The following is a 27,852-nucleotide window of genomic DNA, read 5'->3' on the forward strand; positions in this document are numbered from 1 at the left end:
CCTTGACCGAAGTTTTATCCTACTAGATTTTACTAGTTTTGTTTTTAATAAAACACATTATCTATCAAAAAAACATATAAAGAAGAATATTATAAATATTTTATTATTAAATGAATATCCATCAAGATAAATTTAATATACATTAAGACTCTAAGGTTTATTAGAAGTAATCTTTTATGTTATATATGCTTCTTATGCCTATAAATATAAACTTTATAAAAACAATATAAACATGATCAATAAATTTTATGATTCTCTTTTGCTCTATCAATTTCTCGTTTATCTTTATTTCATAAGATATAACAATTTATTTGAATATTTAAATGTATCAAATCCTAAAGCTACTTTATTACACAATCTCGTAAATAAAACATGGAACTCTAGACGGATTAAATTAATATAAATTATATATAAAACTGTGTAAAATTAAATAAATTTTGTGACATTTGCCAAATGCTTGACCAATATCGATATATTTAAAAGCAAAAACGAATATTCCACATATTAAGAGCTAAGTCTATCTATGCTCTTGAATTTTCGCAAACACCTCAAAGGACAAAAAGTACCTGAGCAAAAGGAAAGTAAAATTAGGGGCATCATGTTGAGGAAATAAAACACAGCTCGTACCCGAAAGAAAACGCTTTCTTCCGTTTCCTTCTTCAGGAAGCAGCCAAAACATTTGTGTCGGAACATATACCGGGGTAACTTTAGCTGCAAACTGCTTCAATTGCAAGTCTCTTAGTAGTACCAGGACACAAGCCCTTATCGAAGTTCTCTTCTGTTAGTTCTATGGCACACTCATTCTTACCCAGGCAGACCTGCCGTGCACAGAACATTAGGAAGGAAAAAATAGTGTTAATTAATATGCATTAATACTATACGCAGATAAGTGTGTTCACTGAACATGACTATAAATAATCACCTAGATTACGGGCTTATCTGCAATCACAGCTTAGTTGACTTAGTTTCTCGGACATTCTTAAGTCCAACTATTAGTCTTATACAAACTCCTTGGCACCAGATTCTGCTGCCAACTTTTCTAATGTTTTGCAAACTTTTCTAATATTTTGCAAATTCTTGGCTACGGTTGATTCCTTGAGTAATTGGACATTACATGCACATGACTTATGGCTATGCGGAGAGGCGATAACCTAAACTTTTGGGATAAGCGAAATGGCAATATGTACACTGTCTATATCTATCTATACCATATTTAAGCCTCTAAATAAATTGATATCATAAATCAATTAGACACCAATTTAGACACCAACTTAATTGAAAAACGACCAAAAATCCAAAAATCAATTTAAATCTAAAATATATACAAAGAATTTAAACCTAAAAACCATAGTAGTTATAGCTTTAATTTTACTATTTCACCCTATGTCATAAATGTTTCTTTCTTAGCATACATTGTGAGTATATCATAATCTAATATATAAATAATACTAACCGAGTCACAAGTTAAGTAACTCCATTTACTTATCAAAAACCTCTTCCCCTTAAAAATCTCACTCAGATAATAGCATACATAAAAGTGAAACTATATAATGAAAATTTACATATTATATTTTTATAGAAAAAATCATCCACTCTTTTACTTTTCTCTCCACTGTTTAAGAAACCAACACCCTTTTCCCTTTTAAAACCTACCACTATCCTAAAAAATATTAATATTTTTATCACAGCGTATGTATATAAAACCGCGTATTTATAATTCGGATAATCTCTAATACATAATAAAATAAAACGTATGGTTTAAATTTAATTATAATAACATATGCAATACGTATAAAACAAAAATTAAAAAAATAGTTTAAATTGTAAGAAAATATTAAATACGTAAATATAATTTAATTAATAAAAAATTAAAGATTGAATTAACTTGATATATTAACACAATCAACGACATTATCTTAGAAAATATAATTTTCTTAAAAAGATTAATCTACTATTATCTAAGTCGCTAATCAAGTTGATGTCTTAAATTAACCAGATATCAATTAATTTGGAAAAAGACTAATTCATCTTTTCTATTAAAGGATTATATATTATTTTGATGGCTATTTTTTTTCATACTTTTATACAATTTTTAAATAAATGAACTAAAACTAATATATTTAAGTTCCAAAAACGTGTTCAATGAATTCATAAACAAGTTCTTACCACTACTCCAATAATAATTATTAAGTAAATTTTTAAAAAGTAATTTTTATATAAAATGCTTTCTGCCACCTACTAAATCTAACAGAATTGGTGTCACGAGTCAATCAAGAACTAACTCAATTAAAAAATTTATGAAACTATCCTTTCGTGTTTAAAATAAGTTATACTTTTCGAGGTTACTTTAGTTCTTTTATTTTCTATAAAAACAAATGAGAAATTACCACTAAAATAAAGCTTTATTTAATCTAATATTTACATTTTAATTGTATTATGCATATCTTAATACCTCCATCAATTATATATACTAATAATATTATTGATTGAGTTAGTATTACAAATTAACTCGATATCAACTCAAGATTGATACAACACTATGATAGACAACCATAGTGTATTTAATATTTTTAATCTGATGTATTTTTGTTTTTAAATTTCATTTTACTAACAATTAATTCTAATTTTTTTCATTGTAATAATGTACATATCGCATATGTATATTCTAAACACGTAATTTCTACGTACATACACTTGTTATAGGTATACTTATATTGATAATATTGTTATTGATTGAGTTTCTATCACAAGTTAAACTCAACATTAACTAAAGATTAATAACATTGGTTAAACAATAATATCGCATTTAGTATTCTTAATCTGATTTGTTTACATGCTTAAATTTCGTTTTACTCACAACTTAATCTATTAATCTATTTTTTTATTTGCCATATCGTACATCTTTCATGTGATATTACTAATTAATTTCAAACCATAAATTTTATTATTTATTATATATTATTTTAAACATTTATTGGTGTTTTAAGCACATAGTTTTCATACACATATGCGTGAAAAGAGACTAATTTATCTTTCCTGTTAGATGATTACTATTGTTATTTTAACATTGCAAAGTTAACATATCTAAATTTTGAAGACGTCTTCAATGGATTTATAAACAAACTTTTTTATCACTGCACCAAAAATAATCATTAACTTTTAAAAGATATTTTCTTACATGCATAGTGTATCTATACTATTATTTAAAAATCTGATAATGTCACTATCAATCGAGCACTTACTCGATTAAAAAGTTACAAAAATAATCATTCATATTTAAAATAAATTATATTATTTAAGATTACTTTAATCTTTTTCATTTTTTATAAAAACCAATAAAAAGTTACATATTGTGAAATTTAAACCCATTCCATTTGGGTGAATAAACAGTTAACTTTAACACTAAAACAAAGTTTTATTTTGACCTAATATTTAAATTTTAATTGTATTATGCATACTTTATTATCTCCATCAATTATATATATTGATAATTAATTGAGTTGGTGTCACAAGTTAGCTTAATATTAATATAACATCATAATAAATAATTGTAATGTATTTAATTTTCTTAATATGATGTATTTATGTGTTTAAATTTTGTTTTACTCACAATTTAATTTATTTTTTATTTTAATTCCATACATATTATATACATTATTATTAACTATTTCCAAACCTTACCTTTTAATTATTTATTATATACTATATTCAAACCTATATTTTAAATAGGTTGTTTGCTCACACGTCCTGGGTGAAAGGTATACTAGTATTATCTATGGTTCTTCATCCACTTATACAGCTGAAGTTGGAGTAACCTTACCTTTTCGACTGCCAATGTTGAGTTAGGATCATGGCACTCCCCCTTGCTGTAAGACCCACACTTTCCTGTAGGATTTCCGAAGCTAGCAAATTTCACATTAGAAATCAAAGAATTTTTGGGGCACTTCAGATGGGCAGCCGATTTTCCACTTCCACCTTAACGTACTGGCGCCTGGTCTACCATAGGAAAGTCCTCAGCAATGAGAGAACATAGGCCTGATATTTTGCGTTTGGAGAACGTAATTTTTGTTGGATCTCCACCTTTCTCCTCAAAGATAACCAAAATGTTTCCAGATGGCTTGAACCAAGAACGGGGAACATGGTACCTGGTTAATGGCAAAAACACATTTTTAATCACTCCTCCAAGAAAGCTTTTCTTTTCTTTTTTTTTTTGGACGAAGTCTGGAGAATAAAAAGGAAGCCTTTTAAGGGAAGTAACATATTCAAAGTAGAATATGGTGATAAGAGTATGCAAGGGTCAATGAGTGATGACGTATCTTAAAATTTCACAATTTTAGTCTAGCTTTAAGTCAATAAAATAGAAAAACGATAACTTGGTGGCTTCAATTTCACCGATTATTGATAAACTAAAATGGAAAACACAAACACATGTAAATTGCCTTGAATAACTAATGTATTACCGATAAATAGACCAAAAAATAATATAACATGATCTATTAACATGGTTGATCAATAATTGAAATTTCTTAACCTTGGATACCTGAAAGATTTGGCAAATATTCCTACGTTTGTCAATATAACCCTTTTGGTATATCAACCCCAGCCATGCTTTTGTGAGTTTTTTCTCAATAAAAAATTCTATGGTCAAGGAAATTATATTACTAACACCATTTATTTAATGCATTTAGTGTGAAGTCTGAGTTCAGAAGAAGAGTAGTTTTAATCATCTCTGACTGGGCTTACCATCTTTGTGTTGGTTCTCCACAACCAGTAAGGCATTTGTCTGGGAAGAATTTTCCTCTGTAATCACACTCCTCTACACACTTCTCATGTTCAGAACTTTTTATTGGCCAGTATCTTCCAATCTCTTCTCCATTTAACCATGCTAGACCTTTTCCCATATGAATCATATCCAGACCAACTGGTTCATCCCCTGATGGAGGATCCACAACAACCTGTCAAAGCTTAAATACTTCAGTTCTTTCCTTGCTTTTTCTTTCAATGTTGAACAATGGTAGATTAAGCAATTAAGTATTTAGCTGCAAAAAATATTTATCCAAAATTAAATTTGACCTGGAAATAAGAGCCTTTTACCTTGTACCATGTCAAAGGCTGATTTTTTTGTGGTTCTGAGGTTGACACCCAATTTATGCTATTCAAACCGTCTGGTTTGTATATACTCAAGTTTTCTCCTTGCAATCCAATCTGCATAGAGCATAACAAGGATAGAAAAAGGCTTTCAGAGTTTTAAAGGCTGTAACTAATAAGATATTCTAGCCCTTCCAAGGCTTAGGAAGATAAGAGATGATTCCTTTCGGAAACAAATTCTTTGAACCTACGGCCACATCAACCTTAGCTTTTCACTGTTTTGAATATGATGCATAGTCTAAGAATAAATCAAGGATTACAGGGCTCAAATCAAGTCGCTTTATTAATATGTGATATTTAGCTAGCTGGACAGCCCACCTTGCTTAAATTAGATTACTAGCATTAAGCACTATAATTGTACAGCTACTTTGCCATAGCATAAAAAAAATCTAGGTTTTAACGTAATAATGCGACAATTTTATCTTATTTTTAAACAGTGAAATATGATAAACAGAACTCTAGATCTGTTCTGTTTGACATTTTCAGCAATTTCCAGCTTCTAGACTCGGCTGTGTTGTCTCTTTCTTAGCGCAAGATTAGCAGAATCTAAAATTGTAGAACTGACTATAATCGACTATTGAAAATTCTCAAAGTATTAGAAGACTAAATTTATGCCAAAGACTGATGAATTATTCAAGCTTGAGACCAATTTGAAAATACCACTGATGGAGAACATCCTAGCAAGTTTTGGAAGAAAATCTATTCGAAGCCTAAATGGTCAAAATATTCAAGGGTCTAACCGACTATTATCCCAACAAATTTCAATCCAATATACAGCTTTGCAAATTAAATAAAAAAAAATATAGTTTTGCACTTTCAAAGACTGACAATCAAATAAAATATGAGAGATTATTCTCGCCCAAACTCAATAAAGCCAAATACCTTGTAGGTCCATCTAGACATAGATAAATCCATTGTTCCATTGTTGAGCCCCTCGATCTTGACACTTGTTAGTCCTGCTCCTACCCATTCATATAACCCTCCTGCATTCTAAAACCAGGAATAGTCTGACTTTCAAAAGCATATCATGACTGAAAAAAAATACAAAGTCCCAAGGCAAATTGTACAAAGCTATACAACTAGTAAAATTATAGAAGGAACGAGAATTATCAATTCTAACTTGCTCGTGAACATGATTACATATATAAAAAATATAGCAATTTAAAAGCCCAAGATCAGATGTGGGATGGGGACAGATAAGGAGAATCAAGATATTTCGCTATTAGCCACTAATGATCCATTCTATATCCAGTTTAGGATCCACATATAGTCACCAGAATAGGACCCAAATCAGACTCAACATGGTTGACAAATCAGCCGAAACTTGAAGAATTCAGATAGAAGAAAAAGTTCAAGAAAACATCCTACAGTGCTTATGGACTCTATAGATAATTTCATACTTCACTCATGCTTATAAGCAAGAAATAAAATGACAAATCTCAAAAAAAAAGGTTTTGTGTCTATCAAGTGGTCCGAATAAAACAGATTCATATTGAAGATAAGCTGTTTAAAACATCAGAGGATCACCCGTATGCATAGGCAGAGGAGTCAGAATCAGCTCGAGAGAATATAGAAAATTGCCTAAGGTTCCTAATACCCTGTTTTTGGGTAGTTATGTGGAAGCTGAAGGAAGGAGGGGGCCTCATCTCTCCTAAAGAGAGGTAAGAACTGCACGGCCAAGCTTTTGCTTGTTAAAAGCCCTATAAACTTGGTCCAAGGGAAATTCACTCATTAAAGCGGCAAGAAAGATATGTGGAAAAAAGTTCAAAAATGTCTTCTTAAATTACCCAACAATTAGATTTGATGCAGATTAGCCTTTTAAAGTTTCAGTACTGCATGTTTCAAATTAGTTGAAGAGAAGGAAGAACCATGGATAACTAGAATATCTAGTAAAATTTTAACAACCAATCAACATGATGCTAAAATTTGAAAGAAGAGGGCAGCAAGGAAACAAAGCCTATCATATAAGTGAAAACCAGCATTGCTGCCATGGAACTCAAAACAAATATTGGAATACTTAAACAAACATGCAAGCAAGAATGTGTTTTAAGAATAACTAACCTGTAGGCCCACTGTCATGCTTAACAGTGCAATTTCATTCTTTCCCGCCTTGAGAGAAATTGGACTCTCAAATTTGAAGGGAGAATGTGAGCCACTTCCAGAAGCACTACCTGTAAAATGCCGGAATTTTTTAAAAAATTTATTACAATTATCTCCACGTGATAGACCAATAGCAAACTTGGGGAAATACAATGTTGTTCAATTTATAACTTGCAAAATAAATCAATCAACAATATCCATTAACTAAAAGGAAAAGAGAATCTTTGTTGGTGCACGGGTATATATGCATGTATTAATAGGAACCACTTTAAACATTAGGTTATAGTGGAACTTATGATGGGAAAATATTACTTATATGCCATCTACAGCCATTTGCTCGGTCTTTAATGATCAGTTAGGTTTTAAAGAAACATGCTTTCAACAATCAACAACCATGAAAGAAATGACAAAGTCATATCAGAAGCAAAGCACATCATATTGATTGTGAAATTTCCATGTGGAATCTGGAGCCCTGAATAATGCTGCAGAGCCATCATCTCCAATGGGACACCCTTGCAACTTGGAGTTGACAACTTGAATGTCTCAAGTTCAAACCTTGGAGATAGGACAGAATCACCTCCCAATATATAGCAGCTATAGCTCAAGTCCAGTGGACCGACAGAATCACCTCCCAATATATAGCAGCTATAGCTCAAGTCCAGTGGACCACCATATACAGCAAAGAAACAATTATTAATGACCACCACCACCATAATTAGTTTCATTGTTGAAATGGTTAAAAGTCAGTTTTGGAATCCTAAACCCTAGTGTTGTAAAATAGTAAAAAGTTTTTCCTAGAGGCTATGACAGTGAAATTATCCTAAAAATAGAAAACCAAAGCTGGAAAACCATATGACATATGAAGCTACTTATGGCAATTGAAGTTTCCAGCATGCTGATCTGGGTTGTTTGTTCTTATGCTGATCTGGGTTGTTTGTTCTTAGTCCCTAAAAGAAAACTAAGCCAGAGAAGAGAAATGAAACTTACACCCAATTTAAGGTGTTTCCTATCATGTTATTATCACAAAGAAATATTAAAGTCATGAGATTCATGGCACTCAAGTATAAATATATATCAATAATGGAGCCTGCAGTCAAGGCAGATCCAAACTATAGACTATAGAGGCAAAGGTACTTCTGCTAAGGTGACAACAATAGAAAAACATGAAAAACAAATTCAAGGCATGTAGTATGATTCCCCAAAACTCACATTGAGAATTTGTTAGAATCCACTATCATATATATGTAGAGATTTGTATCTAACTTGTAGGCAACTTCTGTAGACAAAAATAGTAAGACCCAAAGCGCACAATACACAAAAATCATCTCACAAGTATCAAGTCTCTATAAATATACCACGGGATCCTCAGAAATTCCAAATGTGGGATTTGGGGTGTGGTAACAACTAGGTCCTAGAAATGTTCATTCTACTTTCCTTCAGCATCAAGCATGAATTCTGACTCCAAAAGTCTGACTTGCTCACGGAACAATGAGAAGTGAATAATAAAACTTAATTTAAATTAAATTGTCTATTCAGACCAGAAAATGGAGAAGTGCAAAATTTGAGAGTAGGGGTGATAGTACACAAGATGAAAATTGCATATTGACATGCCTATCAATAATTTTATTATAAGATAGTATTTCAAGAAAGGACATTTAGGAACACCAGTAATAACCTTGGAGTTCTTGATTCACAAAAGCATGAAGAGCATGCCCCTTTGACTCAATAAGGAGGACTGGACGGCCTGCCTTCTTCAGAAATTCTTCATTTTCACCAACAATTATACTGCAATTCAAGGATACTCATACTATAAGCTGGTAAGGCTATATTACAATATCACAGAACCAAGACTTACTAAAGGCATATGCACACTCCAAAACCAAGTTGAATTTGGATCAAGTTAGCATACCAGAAGAGCTCTATATCTCAGATACTATAGTATAGATAAGAAACTTTGCTTCTCAAATGAAAGAAGGTTTCAAAGTTATGAAATACATACCACAGCAAGAAGATTTTAATTGGGAAAAGAATTATAAAATTAGCATAACACTGATTTCTCATATGGTTCCTTTTTTTTATGTTAACTATAAGCTTAGAAAGGCCAGAGCTCCAAATACATGCAATTCAGTTTTATGAATCCTTGTTAACCATATAGCACCCATAATTAATACTATAAGACACTGTACCACAACTATATCAGCATGATTCCTTCTTCGGGGGGGGGGGGAGGCAGTATCGGGCACCTATAAGTTATAACCTCCATAGCTAGTAGAAACATTGAACCACTATCAAGCGATGATAATCAGGTGATGGGAGATAAAATGAGTAAATTCACAAATCTATAAACACCAAAGATCCATATCATTAAGCCAATGATGGTGGAACAACATGACACGCTTCTACTTTAAGGCATGCCCCTTCATGCCGATTTATCAATCATTTAGTCATCCAAATCCTATTGAACTCTGAAAGACAAGTTTAGCCAGTTCCACAGAGAAATACAAACCTGGTGGTATACCAGAGGTAGTCAGTAGTATCTTTCGTGGTATTTATATGATCCACAAAACCATTTTTGGCAAAGTCAGCTACTCCCCAGATTCCAGCATTCTCCACAAACACATCCCATTTAAGAGCTTTCAAGCCTTTACTTGGGGACGTGACTGATGGCATCAACTCCTCGGGCATCATTTCAACTAGAGATGCCTGTGAACCTACCTGTTGACATATAGCAATCAGAGGCTGAGCTTTTTTTGGAGCAAGAGGGGCCCATGCCCCCTCCCACCTCCCCCACACCCAAAATTTTGACAATTCTTCACATATATATGAATATATATATACATATAAATTCATACTGGTCCCTTCAAAATAAATTTATACATTATAGACTAAAAAAAAAGTAAAATTAAATTGTTTTTTTTTTATTTGACCAATTTTTGTTTTTAAACTCTTCAAATTAATCAATTTGTCATTCAAGTCACTGTCATATGTTCTGTGAACTTAGAACTGATTTTTCTAAATATTAGCCTTTTCTACAAAACTACAAGACATCTACTAAGAGTATTGAAAGGTTGGATTTTTTTATATCTTTGCCGCCCTGTGCTTGTCTTCTTCAATTTTCAACTCCAAATCCATAACTAGAAAATATATATATATATACATGCTAGTTTTACAAAGTTTCCCATCTTTTATGCATGTGAGAATTCCTTATCTTTGCTAAGTTTTGAATATTGAACAAGAACCCTTTTATTTTCTATGGCTAAAATATATATTAGCTTGTTTAAAAAATTAAATTCGTTACATCCCAAGTCAGGAAACTCAAAAAGAAAAAAAAATTGTTTATTCTAGGAAATAAGATTAAGAGAGCAAAAATGGTATATATTATATATAGGTATATATGTGTGCATGAAAATAACAGCAAAGTAGATATGTTTGCAACGAATTCAGTCAAAAATTATAACAAGAACATGTTCTATGAGATCGCAACTTTTTTCTTAAGCAATTTAATCTTGTAATTGCCCCCCACCCCCCACCCCCCACAAAGAAAAAAGAAATATATATATGTGTGTATATATAAATGTCAAGATCTGCCACTACAGGCAATTGATGAATGTTCAGACATTGATGTGTATAAATAATTTTTTTGAAAAAAAAATGAAAATTTACCTTTGCCGTGTTAAACACAACATTCTTACAGTCGGGCAGAATGCTGACCGACCATGAAGGCAGGTGATATGACACATTCCGGAACACTACATTCTTGTCAGTTTTATCATCCAGGTTAGCAAGAAAGGCAGCACATACTTCTGAACCATCATCATAAACATCAGCCTGCAGTGAAGTGGTTGTTCAGATAACAAAAGTAAATCAAAAGAATAGAATAATTGAGTCATTAACACACAGAGTAAGTTTTAGATATCTGCGATAATGCCACATTTTAGAATAACATGGAAACAAGACAACAAAAACTAAAGGAGAAAACAAGTAACTCAAATATGTTAACTAAACGGGATTAATGACATAAGACATTCTAGCATCTTGCTACCTATCACAATATAATCAAAATTTCTACTCTTGTCCCGAAAATGACTTAAATATGTGCTGTTCTTATCAAGCAGCTACCTAATGTCCTGAGTATTTATCTAATTAAGAGTGCAGGTTACAGGATTTACATTTTGGTGAAAAAGTACTTTTTGACCTAGCTAAACAAATTCTCGTATCAGAGATTCTAAATTGAGAATCTACTTAATGTCCAGGTAAATTTGGCTGATTAAAAATGTATATTACAGGATTGATATTTTGGTGAAATAGTACTTTTTGACCTAGCTGTTAGCATCAAAAGATTTTGTGAAAACAAATTGTTGTTTCAAATTCTAAATTGACTGTCTCATATTATGTTTTGTGTCTTCAAGGTTTCAATTTCCCTGAAAAACCTTTTTTTCCCCAGTGCCTCTGAGCAAAGGCTACATTTTAACAAAAACATCAAAAGCAACAATCACAGAAGGGATGTTTAAGATTCTTATAAAAGGGGGTTTTCTTGAACTCAAAACAATTTTTTTACTCTCATGAAGGGAAGTTCTTTATGAATGAGGTAAGGTAGCAACTGCCACCAAACCTCTTTAGAAAAGTGAAAAGACAGAAGTAAAGGGGAACTTTAAAGTTGGTGATCTGCCCCCACATGAAGAGGTGAGCACCAAAGAGGTGGAGTAGTACTTAGGAAGAGCAACAATGATAGTAGATTAGGAGAGAAATACTGTTATCTGAAACTAACTGGTAATCAAAACAATTTAGAAATCAGGTAATTGCTATACTAGGAAATTTGACTAAAATGTTGCAAATGTTTAAACGGTATGATTTGGAGAACTCAATAATTTTCTAATATGTACTTATGTTGTCTTTTTAAGTTTAAATGAATCTAAAAAGATATTTCAAATTGGAAGATGAGTACAAGGTGACGACTGAGCTTATAACAATTTAAGGGATAAAAGTTAACACATAAAAGTTGTTTAACCGTAAAAGCAACAAGACTTACCTGAATATGCAAATATGATTTACTAACAAAATCCCAGCGAAAGAAAAATGTCATCTCAAATGTTATGCGGAAAAAGTTGTAAAGAAGGAAAGCTTACCTCTTGTGAAGGACCTAGTGATAAAGTAGTCGGTTCACTCTTTAGCAATGCATGCTCAGATAACTTTATAGCTTTATGGAGTTCCTTTAGGTGTCCCCATTTTGGAAGCCTAGGTAACCCTAAAAGAACCCACCAAATATTTAAATACTCTGGAAGAGAATACACTTACTGACAGATACCATTAAAACAGCTTACCATACTCATCAATTGGAGCTTCATAATCATAACTTGTTGTAATGAAAGGTCCACCTGATGTTCGACCAAAGTTTGTTCCACCATGATACTACACGACAGAAACAAAAAAAAGTAAATGCTAAGGAACAAAATGACCAAGTAACACATTAAGAAATAAGTTAACTACATGCGTTCAAAAAGATATCTGACACTAGGATTGACTAGCACACCATGTAGTAATTATGTACACTTCCTCCTTTCTGGAAAAATCGAGCAACAGAAAAAGCAACATCTTCTGCTGGCCTGTGAGGGTCTCTTGCCCCAAATGTTTTAAACCTGAAAAAGCAAAATACTGATTGCAGCAAAACTGAACCGAAATCAGATGATCATAAAACGCACGCACACAAAGAACCATATATCCAGGTTATTAATCGAAAATACAAGGAAATAGAACCCTAAAGAAAAAAGAATTGTGAAGGAAACGCCCCTCAATATAAAGTACATATTTGAAAGCAAGATAGTTCCAGTCAAACACGTAATAAGCGTGGTTATCAAAAGGTTCCCGTTGCTCTAAAGCTTTATGTTTCTTCTATAAGATTATGTATCATCAGAAAAAAACAAAATCATATTTGATATGCAAGATTACCGAACACATCCAACATGAAACTAATCAACTGAAACAAACAATAAATTAAAATATTACCATCCAGGCCAATTTTCAGTCCAAATTTTGGGCTTGTTTGGAGAATTAGGTGTGAATTGATCACAGTAAAAGGAGTTACAAGTATTAATCTGCAACATAGAAGAAACGATATGGTTACTTTATGCTAAATAGATAAGTTTTTTTATCATGTAATAAATAAAAGCAATAGCTCTGAACATTTTCTTTTATTGCAAGCAACCATGACCCAATTTAAAATTTTAGACAACATAAAACCTGAAGCAAGAAGCACAAAGTTGTTATAATAGAGAATATAGTAGACACTGAATCTTAATAATCCAGAAAATCAACTCAACACAACCATATAGCTGCTACCCTAGTAGCATGTATATAATGAATGCATATTTGATCCTATTAGTCTATGCCGACTGTTTTAATGCAAATAGCTAATGAGTGCTTATAGGCCATAGATAAAGGTACACCTACATATATCACGGAATCCCAAAATATGGACTATAGAGGTTGGCAGGACAAGTTTTATGTTTTTAATATCCTTGGATGTACTGTTATACATGAGTTCTTCCTTTCACAAAAATAATATTTAACCATGTAGTATGTATACATGCAGGGAATAAAAAATGAAAATAAGAACAGAGAAAACAAGATTTCCATATGAAAAGTAACTGAAATTGTTGGACATGAGTGGATTCTAAGAGTTATTCATGGGAGGAAATGCTAAATTTATAAATGCATACTGTATTTGGCTTCTTAACATAACAACATTGATATGAAATGAACGAACCTATAATATCACAGAAAAATAAATGTCTACTGGAGAATAAGGAACAGCTTAGGCCTTTTTCTTTTCAGGAACTATGAGAATTCAAGATTATGAGATAATGAAAAGTAATCGGTTTTGGCATCTTACCCTAGCCCATTCAGAAGAATTATGGGACTGAAATTTATTTTAAAATATAATAGAAAAAAAAATATGGCACACATTGGACACATGCAAACAGAAGGAATCATACTTCATTTGTATTCATTTGGCAGAAAATTTAAGTTAAATAAATAATGTGAAAGTGAAAATGGATGAACAGATTGATGGATAGAGAAAATAGGGATAAAGACTGAATCTGTCATTAGAAAGAAAAACTTAAAAGTGAAAAAAATCTCACCACAGGTTCCGGAGCATCATCTTGTTGACACATTATCCAAGGTACTCCATTATTCTGAGAAACTGCCATTCTAGCAGCCCATGTAACATAACGCTTTGCCCCTTCTCCATAAAATTTTTCGTAATATCCATATTCATTTTCAACCTGCAGTTAAGAGGACGATGTTTAATGTACACTGACAGCAATTGCTATTAACCGGGAGCACATCAATTGATTAAAAAAATAATAAAAAGATGCTACAAGCAAGAAGCGGAATTGAAAATGAAAAGGCAAAGAAATGAGCATAAACTAATGCAGCATTCTTCTTTCTATGGTAAGAACTATTGATATGTCAATCTTTCAATATATCAGCACTAACTTTACATCAACCCAGGCTGCATAACTAGAAAGTTGACTGCTATCCAGTATTTTTTTCAATAATATCTCACGAATTCACTTAAACGTTTTCACACATCTATTCAAGGAAAACATACACCATGCGTGATCTAAACGAACTGAACTTCTTGAGAAAGTGGATATTCTTCTAAGAAAAATACCATTCTAAGTAAACAAGTCATAATTGACATGGTTAGATTCAAAAAACTCACAATAGTATCTTCGATTTACAATTTCAAAAATGTAAAAATTGTGAAGATGCCCCTAGAGTTATTATACTTGTTCCTTTCACGTAAACTCAAGGATGGAAGATTCGTAAATAATATTTCTGTGAGATTTTACTCATGAAAAATGGAAACAGCAAAATGAACTGTTTCATTGATAACCAAATCATCCCAATGGCGAGGAAGAAGTCCTAGAATGTTTATGTCCCAAGTTCAAGTCCACTACATGTTTTAGTTCGACTTTATGTTGGTTCTGTTTTCTTTATTTATCCTTTGTTTGGTCTGTTTATTGATTTCTTCCATAAATTACTACATGATTTACATTGAAATTCGAAAGTTATTTGATTGCAATTAGAATTTGTACTTTTAAATGAAAATGTGACCTCAAAAAGAACAAAGTACAATTCAAGGATTTCAAGCTATAGCATAGCATCTCTTAGAGTCAAAGGATTAGAGGAAAGGACCCTCCATGTATAGATTTTCTATTCAAGTGGAACAAACGAAAATGAATGTTAACAAAAGTTAACAACCTCTCTATTGCTCAAGTAACGAATTTCTCAAACCATTAGTCACTATGATAGCACAAATTTAATCAATTTATCACCACGTCATACCCTCAGATGTAAGCATAATACCTATCATGCAGGGTAAATTTTAAGAGAGCATCCCACCTTAAACAAATCTTCTGTAGGTGGAGAGACCTGTGTCATATAATGTGCCTAGCATACCCCAAAATTGTTTGGGAGTTTTGTAATCACATAACACTCCTCATCAAATGTAGCGGCATAGACAAGATACCGAATTTAATCATCGTGTAATTTTATCATGCCTGAAAGAATTGGCTCCCTACATTTTTATTTTGTCCATGATATTTCAATGCACCCATCATCACCAATCAAATATGCATGATCCAACAAATTTGAAACTAATACATGCTAATCGTGATTAAAGATGTAACGGAAAGTAATAAAATGAAAAATAAAGGAGGGGGCTGGAGCACAGGTTAGTGCACAGCTCAGACCAGCAGGTTCAGAAAAGGAAAATTTCTCAAAGGCCACTTCCAAGTTTAGTATTGTACTTGCCTGGGCCAGGATGATTGGACCTCCTTGCGGTGCAAAAAGCTTCTCCTGCTTCATGAGGTTCACTATGAATGTTGTGAAATTCCGCATGTAATACTAGGCCACAAAAAACAACCAACTCAATAAGTTAGCAGTAAAGCACGAAATTAACAGTTTAACAATAAACGTATAGATAACTACAGGGGCCACCATTCCCCAAACTAGAACAACAACAGATCCAAATTCTCACCTTGAAGGGTTCATTATCAGTTCGAAACACAGTTCCAGGGACATAGTGCAACCAGGCAGGTACGCCCCTGTATTAAACACATTTTATTTAATCCAAGCAAGGAACGCATAGCTCCTTAATGCTTTAATATAATCAAATCAATATATGTTTAATTCAGTGACTTCAGGCATCAAGCGTCATCATTAATCATTTTAAAATCTAGGATAAAAATGTAAACACACCCAAAATTCCATTCAGCAGCTACAAAGGGGCCAATTCGAAGAATCATATACATCCCGGCTTGCTGAACAATCTTTACAAATTTGACTAGATCGTATCGCCCTTCAAAATTGTACTGCAAATTAACAATCAAAGGTCAGAAGCTTTGAGCTTCGTCGACAAAAAGTACGTCACATTTTGAGCAGTACTCGTCCAACAAACCAATGCAACAGATTTGGAAAACTCACTTTTCCTGGAGAAAGCTCATGTCCATTCCAAAATACGTAAGATTCAATGACATCAACCCCTCCTTCCTTTGCTGTTTGAACCAGCCCTGGCCACATCTGCCACATTACAGTTAAAGATTACGCTTATGAAAATTCAGAATGTACATTCCAAAGAAACCATTAAAATGGATAAACAAGTAATAGGTGAATTGCTTAAACTGAGAAAGAAGCAAAATTGGATGAAGAAAGTTGATTAGGAAAATCTTGGCATCGTTGAAGAGATTGTGACACCGCATCAATTACATGACTTCCGCATTGAAATGAAGCTTTGTATTAAGTAAAGTGAATGGGAAAAAGTGTAGTAAAATGCAAATGTGCACCAGAACTAGCCAAACGAAATTAAAAACAAAAAGAACGAATCAAATCCCATTAGAAATTTGGCAAATTGGTTGTGCCATTTTAGAAAGAGTAAAGTATGTAAAATAAAAGTGAAAAAGAAACCGCCTTACCGCAGGAACGCTGCGGGGGTAATGAATGGCAGCCGAAATGAGAAGCTTGCGTTGGCCATCAATGATGAGAGAGCGGCGGTCATAGGTTACATTGCCAGCGAAACAAGAGTTAAACAACGAAGTAAAGAAACAAAACAAGAGAAAAAGGAGGAAGATCTTCATTTATTTTTGTTTTAATCTGGATATTATTAGATTTGAGCTTGACTTTAAGAGTTTTAGGTTTTATAGAAAAGAGGAATTAAGGCTGAAGAGAAGAGAGAGTGACAGTGACAGTGACAGTGATGAATTCATGTGCATAAGCGTTGGCATTGCTGACTGCAGAGACACCCAATGTGACAGGCAGGCGTGGGATGTGGGAAAGAGTAGTGGATAACTCTGGACAACTGGGAAGATTTGCCGCGTTTTCTTTTCTTCTTTTTTTTATTTTTTGCCGACAAAATATCTAACAAATTGATCCTGATAGTAGGTGTTGGACGACTGTTTGGATAGCTTACAATCTATATATCCAACATCGTCTCAAGGAGAGAAATCCAATCTGATCATATATTAGGCGAAGATCCAGTCAAAAAGAACTTGTCAGAGTAAAAGAACAAGGATTCTAAAGGCAGTTTGATAATGTTTTCAAAAAGTGCTTTTGAGAAATACTGTGGAAAAGTATTTTTAAGAATTGTTTTGAAAAATTTAGTTTAAAATTTGAGTCTTTAGTATTGCTATCAAAAAATATTTTTGAGAAATAAAATGTCTATTTTAGACATGTTATTATCAAGTAACAAATATACATTTAAATAATATTTAAATTAGTTAATATTATTATATTTTAGTAAGAATATAAAAAATATATTATAATTTCTTGTTAATATTTTAATATATAAAATATAAATTTTAAATATTTTTAAGCAATAAATATTAATTATTTATAAATTTTAATTAGAGTATATAAACTATATTTTAAATATTTAAATATAACTATTAAATATTTGTAATTAGTATTTTAAAAAATATTTTTTTTATTTTTAATTAATGATTTTAACATATTTGTAATTAAGTACCAAGAAAAAAAAAAGAAGTACTCTATTATTGAAGGGGTGAAAAAGTAATTAAGCACTAAAAGTGCTTTTAGGAGAGGAAAAGCTAAAAATTTTATTTTCTCCGTTTCAGAAGTGCTTTTGAAAATCACTTCTGAAAAGCTAAAAATTTCAGCCAAAAGCAGCTTGTTCTGCACAGCTTTTCTTCCACAAGTGCTTTTGGAGCCATAAGTGCTTTTTGAAAAATAATGCAGAACTAGCCCTAAGTATGTTATTCTTGTATTAAAAGTTGGTCACACTATGAGATATGATAAAAATCTTCATGAAATTAATATTAAAAAAATCATATTCCTTCAGTCTAATTCTTTTGTTGATGGGCAATTATAAAAAGTTAAAAAGTTTATTTATAATTTTTTATAAAATAAATTCAAAAACTATTAAAAACTATTTAAAATTTAAAAAATAAAATTATGAAAAATATAAATGGTTCCAAAAATTCAAAAATGTATTATTTATCCCGTGAATAGAAATAATCTCACAAACTTTTGAACTATTTTTTTAATCTATATTAGATCGAATTTGAACAAGTATTTTTAACTTCATATAATTCAATTATATGTAAAAAAACATTTAAATTTAATTATAAAATATTATTATGAAATAATTTTAAATAATGGTACAAACTCTAAATCAGTTGCAATTATATTTAAGTTATTATAATTTTTTATAGAATAAATTATTTTATTTTTTAAAATGCATTATATAAAAAATTTCTACGACCTACAAATATAAATTCCTACGATAAAATAACAATAAATAGCAGTATAGAACAGTAAATAGATCTTCCCTTTCAAGCAATAAGTTTAGCCTTAGCCTTAGCCCCGATGTACACCAACTTTTCATTATGTAGTCGATCCCGATGAGACCTGCAAATTAACTTTTGTCAAATTTCTAACTGTGATACATGTGTTGGCAATTTAAGATTTCGACAGTCTTACTATCTGAAAAATCCAATCAAATTAATAGTCTCAACCACATAGGTCGTTTAAATTCGATATCTATCTCCCTTGATGGAATCAATTTGTTTGCAGAATGTAAATGGCGCAGGAAGTGCTAGATTTTTTCTAAATATTATTACTAAATATTCCTAAATGTTATCACTAAATAATTCAAAATTTAAAAATCAAATTTAAATTAAAGACTAAATTTAAACTAATTACAGAGTTGTAACAATATCAAAAATTCTTCAATCTTTATCCAGCCACTTTTTAAAAGAAATCTTCAACCCTTCAATATTTTTCCAGTCATCCTTAAATCTTTAAACTTCCAATCAAGTTCTCTTCTTTGTTTTTTGTTCCAATTTAGCCTCTTTTTGTAAGAGTTTGAATTCAGTACACTAATTTCATTCTTGATAAGAAAATTCTAAATTTAATAGTATTTTATTTGATAATTAGCAAAAAAAAATTAAAAATACAAATTTATCTTGCCCACCAATAATTCAATATTTTGATTTTTTTGGCGTGACAATTATAAAAAACGTAAAAGTCAATATATATAGTTTTGTTCATTTGATCCATACCCATATAATAAATATCTTTATAATAAATTTTTATTTTTAAATTTAAAAAATTTGCACGAGTTTAATAATTACTATAAATTTTATTATTATATAATTTTTTTTAAATCTCTTTTATAGATATAAATCTTAAATTGACGTACAAATCGAAATAAATCATTTTAAAATATAAAAAAATAATAACACGTAAATCATTTAAAAAATATAATACAATAATAAAAAATTTCTCTCTGAATTAAATGACTATGAAAATTACTTAAATATATTTTGAAAAGATTAATATCTTAAGTGAATAAATTTAAAGTTAAAAACAAATAATTTGGGCAAATTATATAAAGTATAATATAAAATGGGATAAAACATAAAATAATATTGAGAGAATAATTAAAACATGACATGAATATTTTATCAACTAAATTATGTCGCACAATGATGTTACTGTTAAATAAAAATATATTCATTAAAACAAATTATTTCTTGAAAGAAGTATAGTGGAGTTATCTTGAGTGCAATTTTTATTAATTAATCATTCGTGATAAGTGTTAAAAAAACATGTTTTAATATTATTTTTAATATGATTTTGAGTGGTTATTTGATGTTAATGGTGAATTTTATTTTTCTAATACTTTAAATTCATGTTTTTATATTTAAGAGAGTATTTTGGAGCAAAAGGAATGAAAAAACTAGTGAAAATCAAAGTGAACTACAAGAGCTACACGGGCTAATCTCTTTTACATGACCATGTTATTTACACAGGATTGCACACCAAACTTTCCAAAAATGTGCTTTTTAGGTTTTTCGGGCATTCTAAGACTATATATGACAAAAATAAGAGGATAGAAGTGCGTCATCATAGAATACTAAAGAAAACAACTCCAAAAACACCATTAAAGTCGACTCTGAAGCAGATTTTCGTCAAGATTGAGCAGTTAATTTATTAGCAGGTTATCATGAGTTTCTTCGTTTCTTTCGGTTATATTGTTTATTGGTTATTTTTATTTGTAAGCATTAACTAAATTTCTAAATACCTAGGGGAGATGAACCCTATGATGAGTTCTATCATTTGATTTTTATTTTACGCGATAAATACTTGAATATTATTCTTAATTATGTGTGCTTCATTATTGGTTTTGATATTTTTAAATTATTGATCAATGTTTGATATGCTTAAATCAGAAGAGGAATAAATACTATCTAAGAGTAGATTTTGCATAATTGAGTAGAGTTGCATAGATGTCAAATCTAATAGAGGAATCTACCGGATTAGAGTCAAATCTAATAGGAAAATTCATAAATCGAGTTAATGTGATAATAGGAAAATCCATAAATCGAGTTAATGTGATAATAGGAGTTTTAATTAGAAAGAAATTTCAATTAATCAATATAGAGTTAGTTGCTCCTACACTTGAAAAATATATTAACATAATTTATGGATTTCTACGGATCAATATACTAAGTAAATAAATTAGGCAATTTAGATTGATAATTACAAATGAAATTTAGGTGAATTCTTTTCTAAGTATTGTTTCAATTGTTGGTTGTTAATCGTTTATTTTCCTGATTTATTTTTTATCGTGTTCGTAGTTAATTAATTTAGTTAATTTTAGTTTTTAATTAATCACTCAAATTTATCGGTTAAATAATAGAAAGACGGTAATTATAGTACTTTTAGTTTTCGTGGAACTATATATTGATTAACTGTAGCTATAGTATTAATTGATAGATGCATTTGCCTTAGTCAAATTTTTAGTTAGTTTCGTGGACATCAATTCAACATTAATAAGAATTATTGAGAGGTTAATTTTGAGAGTTAGTAATTAAGACTTATGAACTAATTTGTAAGGTTAATAAAATTAGTAGGATCAATGTTAGAATAATAATAAAAAATGATTCAATATAGTAAGTGTCCTTATGGTGAAATTTTCCCAAACCCATATCAACAAAATACCCATTTGAATTTCGCAAGATGAGGGGACGATTTGGGTGGTTATTTTTCACGATTATTTTTTTAAAAACGTAAAGAATTTTCTCTCAGAATTTTCCATCAAACCTTTGATTTCTCTCTTTTAAGATTTCAGTTTTGACAAGTTGATTTTCATTAAAGTCTTTCATGGAAACAAAATTTTCTGACATAAAATGTCAAAATTTTCTGACTTTTCTTATTAGTTGAGGTTGGAATTTTGAAAGAGTAGAAGAGTTTTGTTCTGGTTGATTTCTCTATTTAATCTATATTTTTTCAGTAAGATAAATATTTTCTAACCTTAACACGTGATTTTTAATCCATGAAAACATGATTCTTTTTATCTATCTTAATTTTCTAAAATATTTCGACCCTAACATATCGAGCTGGGTTAGAAGCAGTCGAATTAGATTTTTTTTCATCCTTATTGATAAACTCAGGGACTAAAATAGACATTATTCCTTCTTAGTAAAATGTCGGTTCATTTGAAAATTTTAAAATGCTTACCGTTGGTTAGATCTCATCAGCATCAACTAAAGCTAAAACACAAAAACGCATTTCTCTGCCCAAACGCCAAACCTATTCCTTCATCGTTAAACCTTGTTTAGCCAGAACATGGTCAACTGTATTCCCATTATCCTAAATATATTATAATTTAATAAATTATAATATAATAATTAATCAGAACGATTTATACAATCCTGAATCTTCTCAGGTACCAATGAAATATTAAAAAAAGTGAAAAAGATATTAATTTATATATAAGCTTCCGCCAACAACAAAAATCTATTATAACAATTAGAGAATAAAAAATGAAAAACAAAAATATGAAATTGAAGTTAGAGAATCGTGGCGACAATATCACGTGACGTTAGGAACAAAATCAATCTCATTCGTAAATTTATCTTTCCATAATAAAATATGGGAAAATATTTAGTAATATTTAGTACGTCAGTGAAAATTTTAAATAAGATCAGAAGTTTTATAAAAATATTAAAATATAATTATTTTTAAAAATTATTTACAAAATAAAAATATATCCAATATTAATTTAATAAAATAATAAATAACACAGAAATATGTTACCTAGACCTTAATTTGGGTCCCATTCCATGTGAAGAAAATATTAGTTCTGTTTTGTATTGTTAGGTCATTATTAACTCTCACAAAGCCAACATTAACTTTAAACAGTTGAAAAAAAATAATTAACACTGTTAAAAAAAATCATCAACACTCTCACAAAGTACAAGATTTTTTTATTTTTTATTTTTATAAAATGTCTAGCATATATAATATTAAGTTTGTAATTTTTATATATTAATCGTTTCGTAATTTTAATGATAAAAATGCAGAATTCATAAAAGATAATTTTAAAAATATAAAAGCATGTTAAAAATAAGATTAAAGTAATCACCATGGCATGGATAGCCACTATTTTTATCGAAATGTTGATTTTAAAAATGTTGATTCTTTCGATATATCGTTTTAATTTATTGATATTTAAAAGAAATTATTTAATATATATATTAAAAATATCAAATGAAATTAATTAATTCTTAAATATAAAAAATTTATTAATAAATATTTAATATAAAATATTTATCAGTTATATAAAATGCTGATGAATAAATTTCATAAATTCATTGTAAAAGAATACTTTATTAAATACTTTATTTTCAGCTAGAGCATATTGTTCCAACCTTTACGATTTAGAACTAGGTGAAAAGAGCCGATGTGGCTGATATTAACCGAAACTTTCATAGGTATGAAAAAGAAAAATTTATATTTTGATTTACTATAAATTGATGCACACCGATGAATTGAGTGCTGAAAAATTAAATACAAAATGTAAGGGATAAAATCGATTAAACAATTAATAAAGTGAAGAAAATAAGAATCGAAAAGATTGAACACGCAAATTTTTAAGTGAAAAAACTCCTCAAAAGAGGATAAAAATTACGGGCAAAAGAATATTATACTATAATAAATTAGAGTATAAAAGATGGAGATAATCAAAAGAAAATCCGAAGCCCTACAAGAAAAACCCTTCGAAACAAAGAACAAAATTCTCTCAATCTAAATATTTTTGTTGTGTAAAATCTACAGTAACTGAGGTCTATTTATAAGCTGAAATTCGTAGCACATATGACTACAACAACTCTCGATTAATTAGAGTTTAAGTGGGAAACTAAAAACAAAGTTTAACTAGGAGAAGAAAAGCCAAAATAAATTTTGATCAAAATAAAAGGCGTTCTCCTACAAATCTCCACCTTGACTCGTATTTGGACCAACTCCCTTGCCGAGCCATGTATGAGCTTAACTGATTCTTTGTCTGATATTTACCAAGCCCAAGCAATGCTTGAACTTTAAAACTGGAGGCTCTTTGTCAGCATGTCAACCAAATTGTGTTTTGTGCCAACTTTAAGAATCTAAATATCCCATTAAATGACCACATATTGAATAAAATGATAATGAATGCCTATGTGCTTATTTCCTTCGTGATGCATTTGATCTTTGGTGAGATGTATGGCATTTTGACTATCACAATATATGACAGTTGCCCTTTTTTTACTTACAAATTCACTGAACAGGAATCTTAACCAAATGGCTTCTTTTATTGCTTTTGTAATTGCCATGTATTCTGCTTCAATAGTCGACAAAGCCACTGTAGCTTGAAGTGTCGCTTTCCAACTAATGACACAATTCTAAAAGGGAAATAGGTAACCTGTAAGAGACCTTCTTCGATCTAAGTCTCATGTATAATCAGAATAAACATAACCGACTAAACCCTTTTGAGTTCTTCCAAACTCTAAGCACATGTTAGAAGTATCCTATAACTATCTAAAAATCCAGTTAACTGCATGCAAGTGTAACTTACCAGTATTGGCCATATATCGGCTAACAACACTAACAACATATGAAATATCAAGACGGGTGCATACCATTGCATACATCAAACTTCCAACTGTGCTTGAATAAGGTATTTTTGACATATACCTTTCGTCTTCTTCATTTTATGAGGAATCTGAAATTAAGAGTTTAAAGTCTGCAGCTAAATGAGTACTCACTAGTTTTGCATCTTGCATCTCAAATCGCTCAAGGATCTTCTTGATGTACCTTTGTTGCGATAAAAATAATTTCTTGGAATATCTTATCTCTCAAATTTTATATCCCCAAAATTTTCTTTATTGCATCTAAATCTTTCATCTCAAAATTAGAGTTAAACATGGTTTTAAGACGATCGATTTCAGATGGATTCTTAGTTGCAATTAACATATCATCAACATAAAACAACAAATATATAAAAGAACCATCATCAAGACATTGTAGATAAACACAACTGTCATACTTACTTTGAGAAAAATCAATACTTAAAATGAATGAGTCAAACTTTTTATACCATTACCGAGGAGATTGCTTCAAACTATACAAAGACTTTTGTAAGAGACAATCATGATCTTCTTTACCTTCAATTTTGAAGCCTTCCGGTTGTTGTATATAGATGTCTTCCTTAAGGTCACCATGAACGAAAGCAAATTTTACATTTAACTACTATAACTCAAGATTATTTGATGCAACAAGGGACAAAAGCGCTCGAATGGACATATGTTTCACAACGGGAGAGAAAACATCATGAAAATCAACTCCTTGCGCTTGACTGTAGCCCTTTGCAATCAGTTTCGCCTTCTTTCTTTTTAAACACCCATTTGCAACCAACGATTCTTTTACTGATGGGTTGTTTAACTAGCCTCCAAGTATCGTTCTTTTAAAGTTATTCCATCTCTTCTTTTATTGCAACAAGCCATTTACTAGCATCAATGGCTTGAACTACCTTATAATAACATGCCCCAGGCTGTGTAACAATTGAACAAAGGGACACACGGCTATGTCCCAGCTCGTGTCTCCATCTGTGTAACTCACTGAGTTGGGTTACATGGCTGTGTCGCTGGCCAAGTGCCAGACCGTGTAACTTTTGACTTGTGACACATGGTCGTGTCGCAGGCCGTGTGCTAGGCCGTGTCGCTCACTGACTAAATACACTAAGAATTTTAAAAAATGACACATGACCGTGTAACTAAGTCGTGTGTGTCACACGACCGTGTGACAACTCGTGTCCCAGGCTGTGTGATATATAAATTGACCCTAATTTGAAACCAATTCAAGACCAAAACACACCTAACCAACCATCCCATTTGTGCACACATTCAAGGGATTTAAACATCAATCAAAACACTTAAAGACATACCATTTCAAACATCCTAATTCATGTAACCAATATACCATTCAAAGGCACCACATTTGTGTCAAAAACATCATTAATCAAATCAAAGCAACATAACCATATTTCAAGCATAGAACCTAATTCTTTTATCTACTAATTAATATCATACATGACCATTTACATGCCATCACAAACATACCAAAAGGATCTTGTATACAAGCACTTAAAAGTGGCCAAAATGACCTAATTTGATAAGGCATTAAAGTCCATCAAACCAAGCATAATATTCAAAGCATATGCATACCAAAACATCTATTACACATTCAAGAAATACCATTACAAAAGATCCTATGCATGCCATTTTTAACCTTGGCCAAAATACACAAAAACTACCGAAATGATTACTGGATAGTGTGGTTGATCCCTGATAAGCTTCCAATAGAACGAGCATCCGATCATCTATAAAAAAGGAAAGTAACTATGTAAGCAACGAGTGCTTAGTAAGCTTGTATAAACTCAAACATAACTTACCATTTCCTTAGCACAAACTATAAAATATGCATAATGTCATTACCAAGACCATAAGCTTAGTAAAAGTCTATACAAGCACCATCAAACTCACAAGTTAGTAAGTTCATCCATGATACATATGAGTTCAATCATATCGTAAGTAGATTTCATATACACATAATTTAACTCATCAACCTTATCATAATATCATGAACTGTTTCAATTGTATGCTTACCATGCCATTTCCTTTACTTACCCGTTGAACCATCTAGAATTACATCGGAGACTCAGGAATGCTCACACATATTGTGCCTTTCCATATAACCGTAACCTTTCCTTTTTAATGGTGCTCACACGAGCTATGAAATGGGTCTGCTCATACGAGCAGTGAAATGGGCCTGCTCACACGAGCTGTAGGTCGAAATGTTAGTTATACGATGCTGCTCACATGAGTTGTAGAGAATCCATAACAAATCCAGGACCTCAACCATTGGTAGGACATTCATGCACCTGAAACATGAAATCCCTAATGACATGTTATTCATATCATTAGAATTCTTAAGGTTCAAACGAGATTCGTATTTCGTCAATTATTCATACATTGATACATATACAATTTTAAATTCGTTATATTAACACAACATAGTAAATAATAAATTTAGTTAACATTAATACAATCATAATTCATATAAACTTACCTCGATAGCTATGGTCGTAATAGTCGAGTTGAAATCTAGTCCAAAGTTTTAGCTTTTCCTCAATTTAAGTATGATTGTTGTTTCTCTTTATCTAGATAGATAATTTCATTCAATTAAGTACTTCAAGTATTCAATTCAATCCATATTTCATATTTATGAAAAATTATGAATTTACCCATAATATTTTAACTTTTTCCAATTTAGTCCTTCAACTTGTAGCTTGAAAATTAACCATTTTAATCCTCCATACAAGTTAGCTAAGTTTCTTAGAGACTCATATAAACCCACTTAAATCATCATTTCATAATTTTACCATGAAATTTTACTATTTTCACAAATAAATCCCTAAGTACAATTTCACCGAAAATCACTTAACAAAACATGTTTGATTAACAACTATAATTAATAATCTATAAACTACCATCAAAGGCTATTCAAAAATAACCATGGAAAGTCCCTCAACCTTTAACATTTTTGTAATTTAACCCCCGATTTAGTTAGACTAAGCTAAAATGAGCTCAAAAACATAAAAATCATTAAAAATGAGCAAAAATTACATACTATGCATGTGGAATAAGCCTTGGCTGAAAATTAGAAAGCTAAACAATGGTGAATCAGTTTTGGCAACAAAAA

The 27,852-nt window shown here is 30.8% G+C and overlaps 1 protein-coding gene across 3 annotated transcripts; it reads right to left on the reverse strand.

Moving 5' to 3' along the window:
• Positions 1 to 389: 389 nt before the first annotated feature.
• LOC107931214 (beta-galactosidase 10) lies at positions 390 to 17,748 on the reverse strand. 3 transcript variants are annotated; one of them, XM_041082362.1, is made up of 20 exons: positions 17,229 to 17,741; positions 16,741 to 16,836; positions 16,516 to 16,628; positions 16,295 to 16,361; positions 16,069 to 16,161; positions 14,388 to 14,531; positions 13,252 to 13,340; positions 12,779 to 12,884; positions 12,570 to 12,657; positions 12,375 to 12,493; positions 10,912 to 11,076; positions 9,755 to 9,963; positions 8,924 to 9,033; positions 7,210 to 7,319; positions 6,031 to 6,138; positions 5,095 to 5,205; positions 4,744 to 4,955; positions 3,821 to 4,145; positions 698 to 818; positions 390 to 566 (listed from the first exon to the last, which is right to left on the reverse strand). In XM_041082362.1, the coding sequence occupies exons 1-18, from the start codon at positions 17,388 to 17,390 to the stop codon at positions 3,977 to 3,979; spliced, it is 2,271 nt and encodes a 756-aa protein (XP_040938296.1). In that variant the 5' UTR covers positions 17,391 to 17,741; the 3' UTR covers positions 390 to 566; positions 698 to 818; positions 3,821 to 3,976. The 3 variants fall into 3 exon arrangements, with proteins under 3 accessions (XP_040938296.1, XP_016718521.1, XP_040938297.1); XM_016863032.2 differs by having other exon boundaries at positions 390 to 818; XM_041082363.1 differs by lacking the exons at positions 390 to 566; positions 698 to 818; positions 3,821 to 4,145; positions 4,744 to 4,955 and having other exon boundaries at positions 6,031 to 6,131; positions 17,229 to 17,748.
• Between the last annotated feature and the right edge of the window lie 10,104 nt (positions 17,749 to 27,852).

The sequence above is a fragment of the Gossypium hirsutum genome, chromosome A12, assembly GCF_007990345.1.
Source record: "Gossypium hirsutum isolate 1008001.06 chromosome A12, Gossypium_hirsutum_v2.1, whole genome shotgun sequence".
In the NCBI taxonomy this organism is placed as follows: Eukaryota; Viridiplantae; Streptophyta; class Magnoliopsida; order Malvales; family Malvaceae; genus Gossypium; species Gossypium hirsutum.

Coding starts and splice junctions, on each gene's coding strand:
- LOC107931214 (XM_041082362.1), bottom strand. CDS start 17,390: ATGAAGATCTTCCTCCTTTTTCTCTTGTTTTGTTTCTTTACTTCGTTG. Junction 12,494..12,569: donor AGCTCCAATTGATGAGTATG/GTAAGCTGTTTT, acceptor GGGTTCTTTTAG/GGTTACCTAGGCTTCCAAAA. Junction 9,034..9,754: donor TACCTCTGGTATACCACCAG/GTTTGTATTTCT, acceptor CTTGAATTGCAG/TATAATTGTTGGTGAAAATG.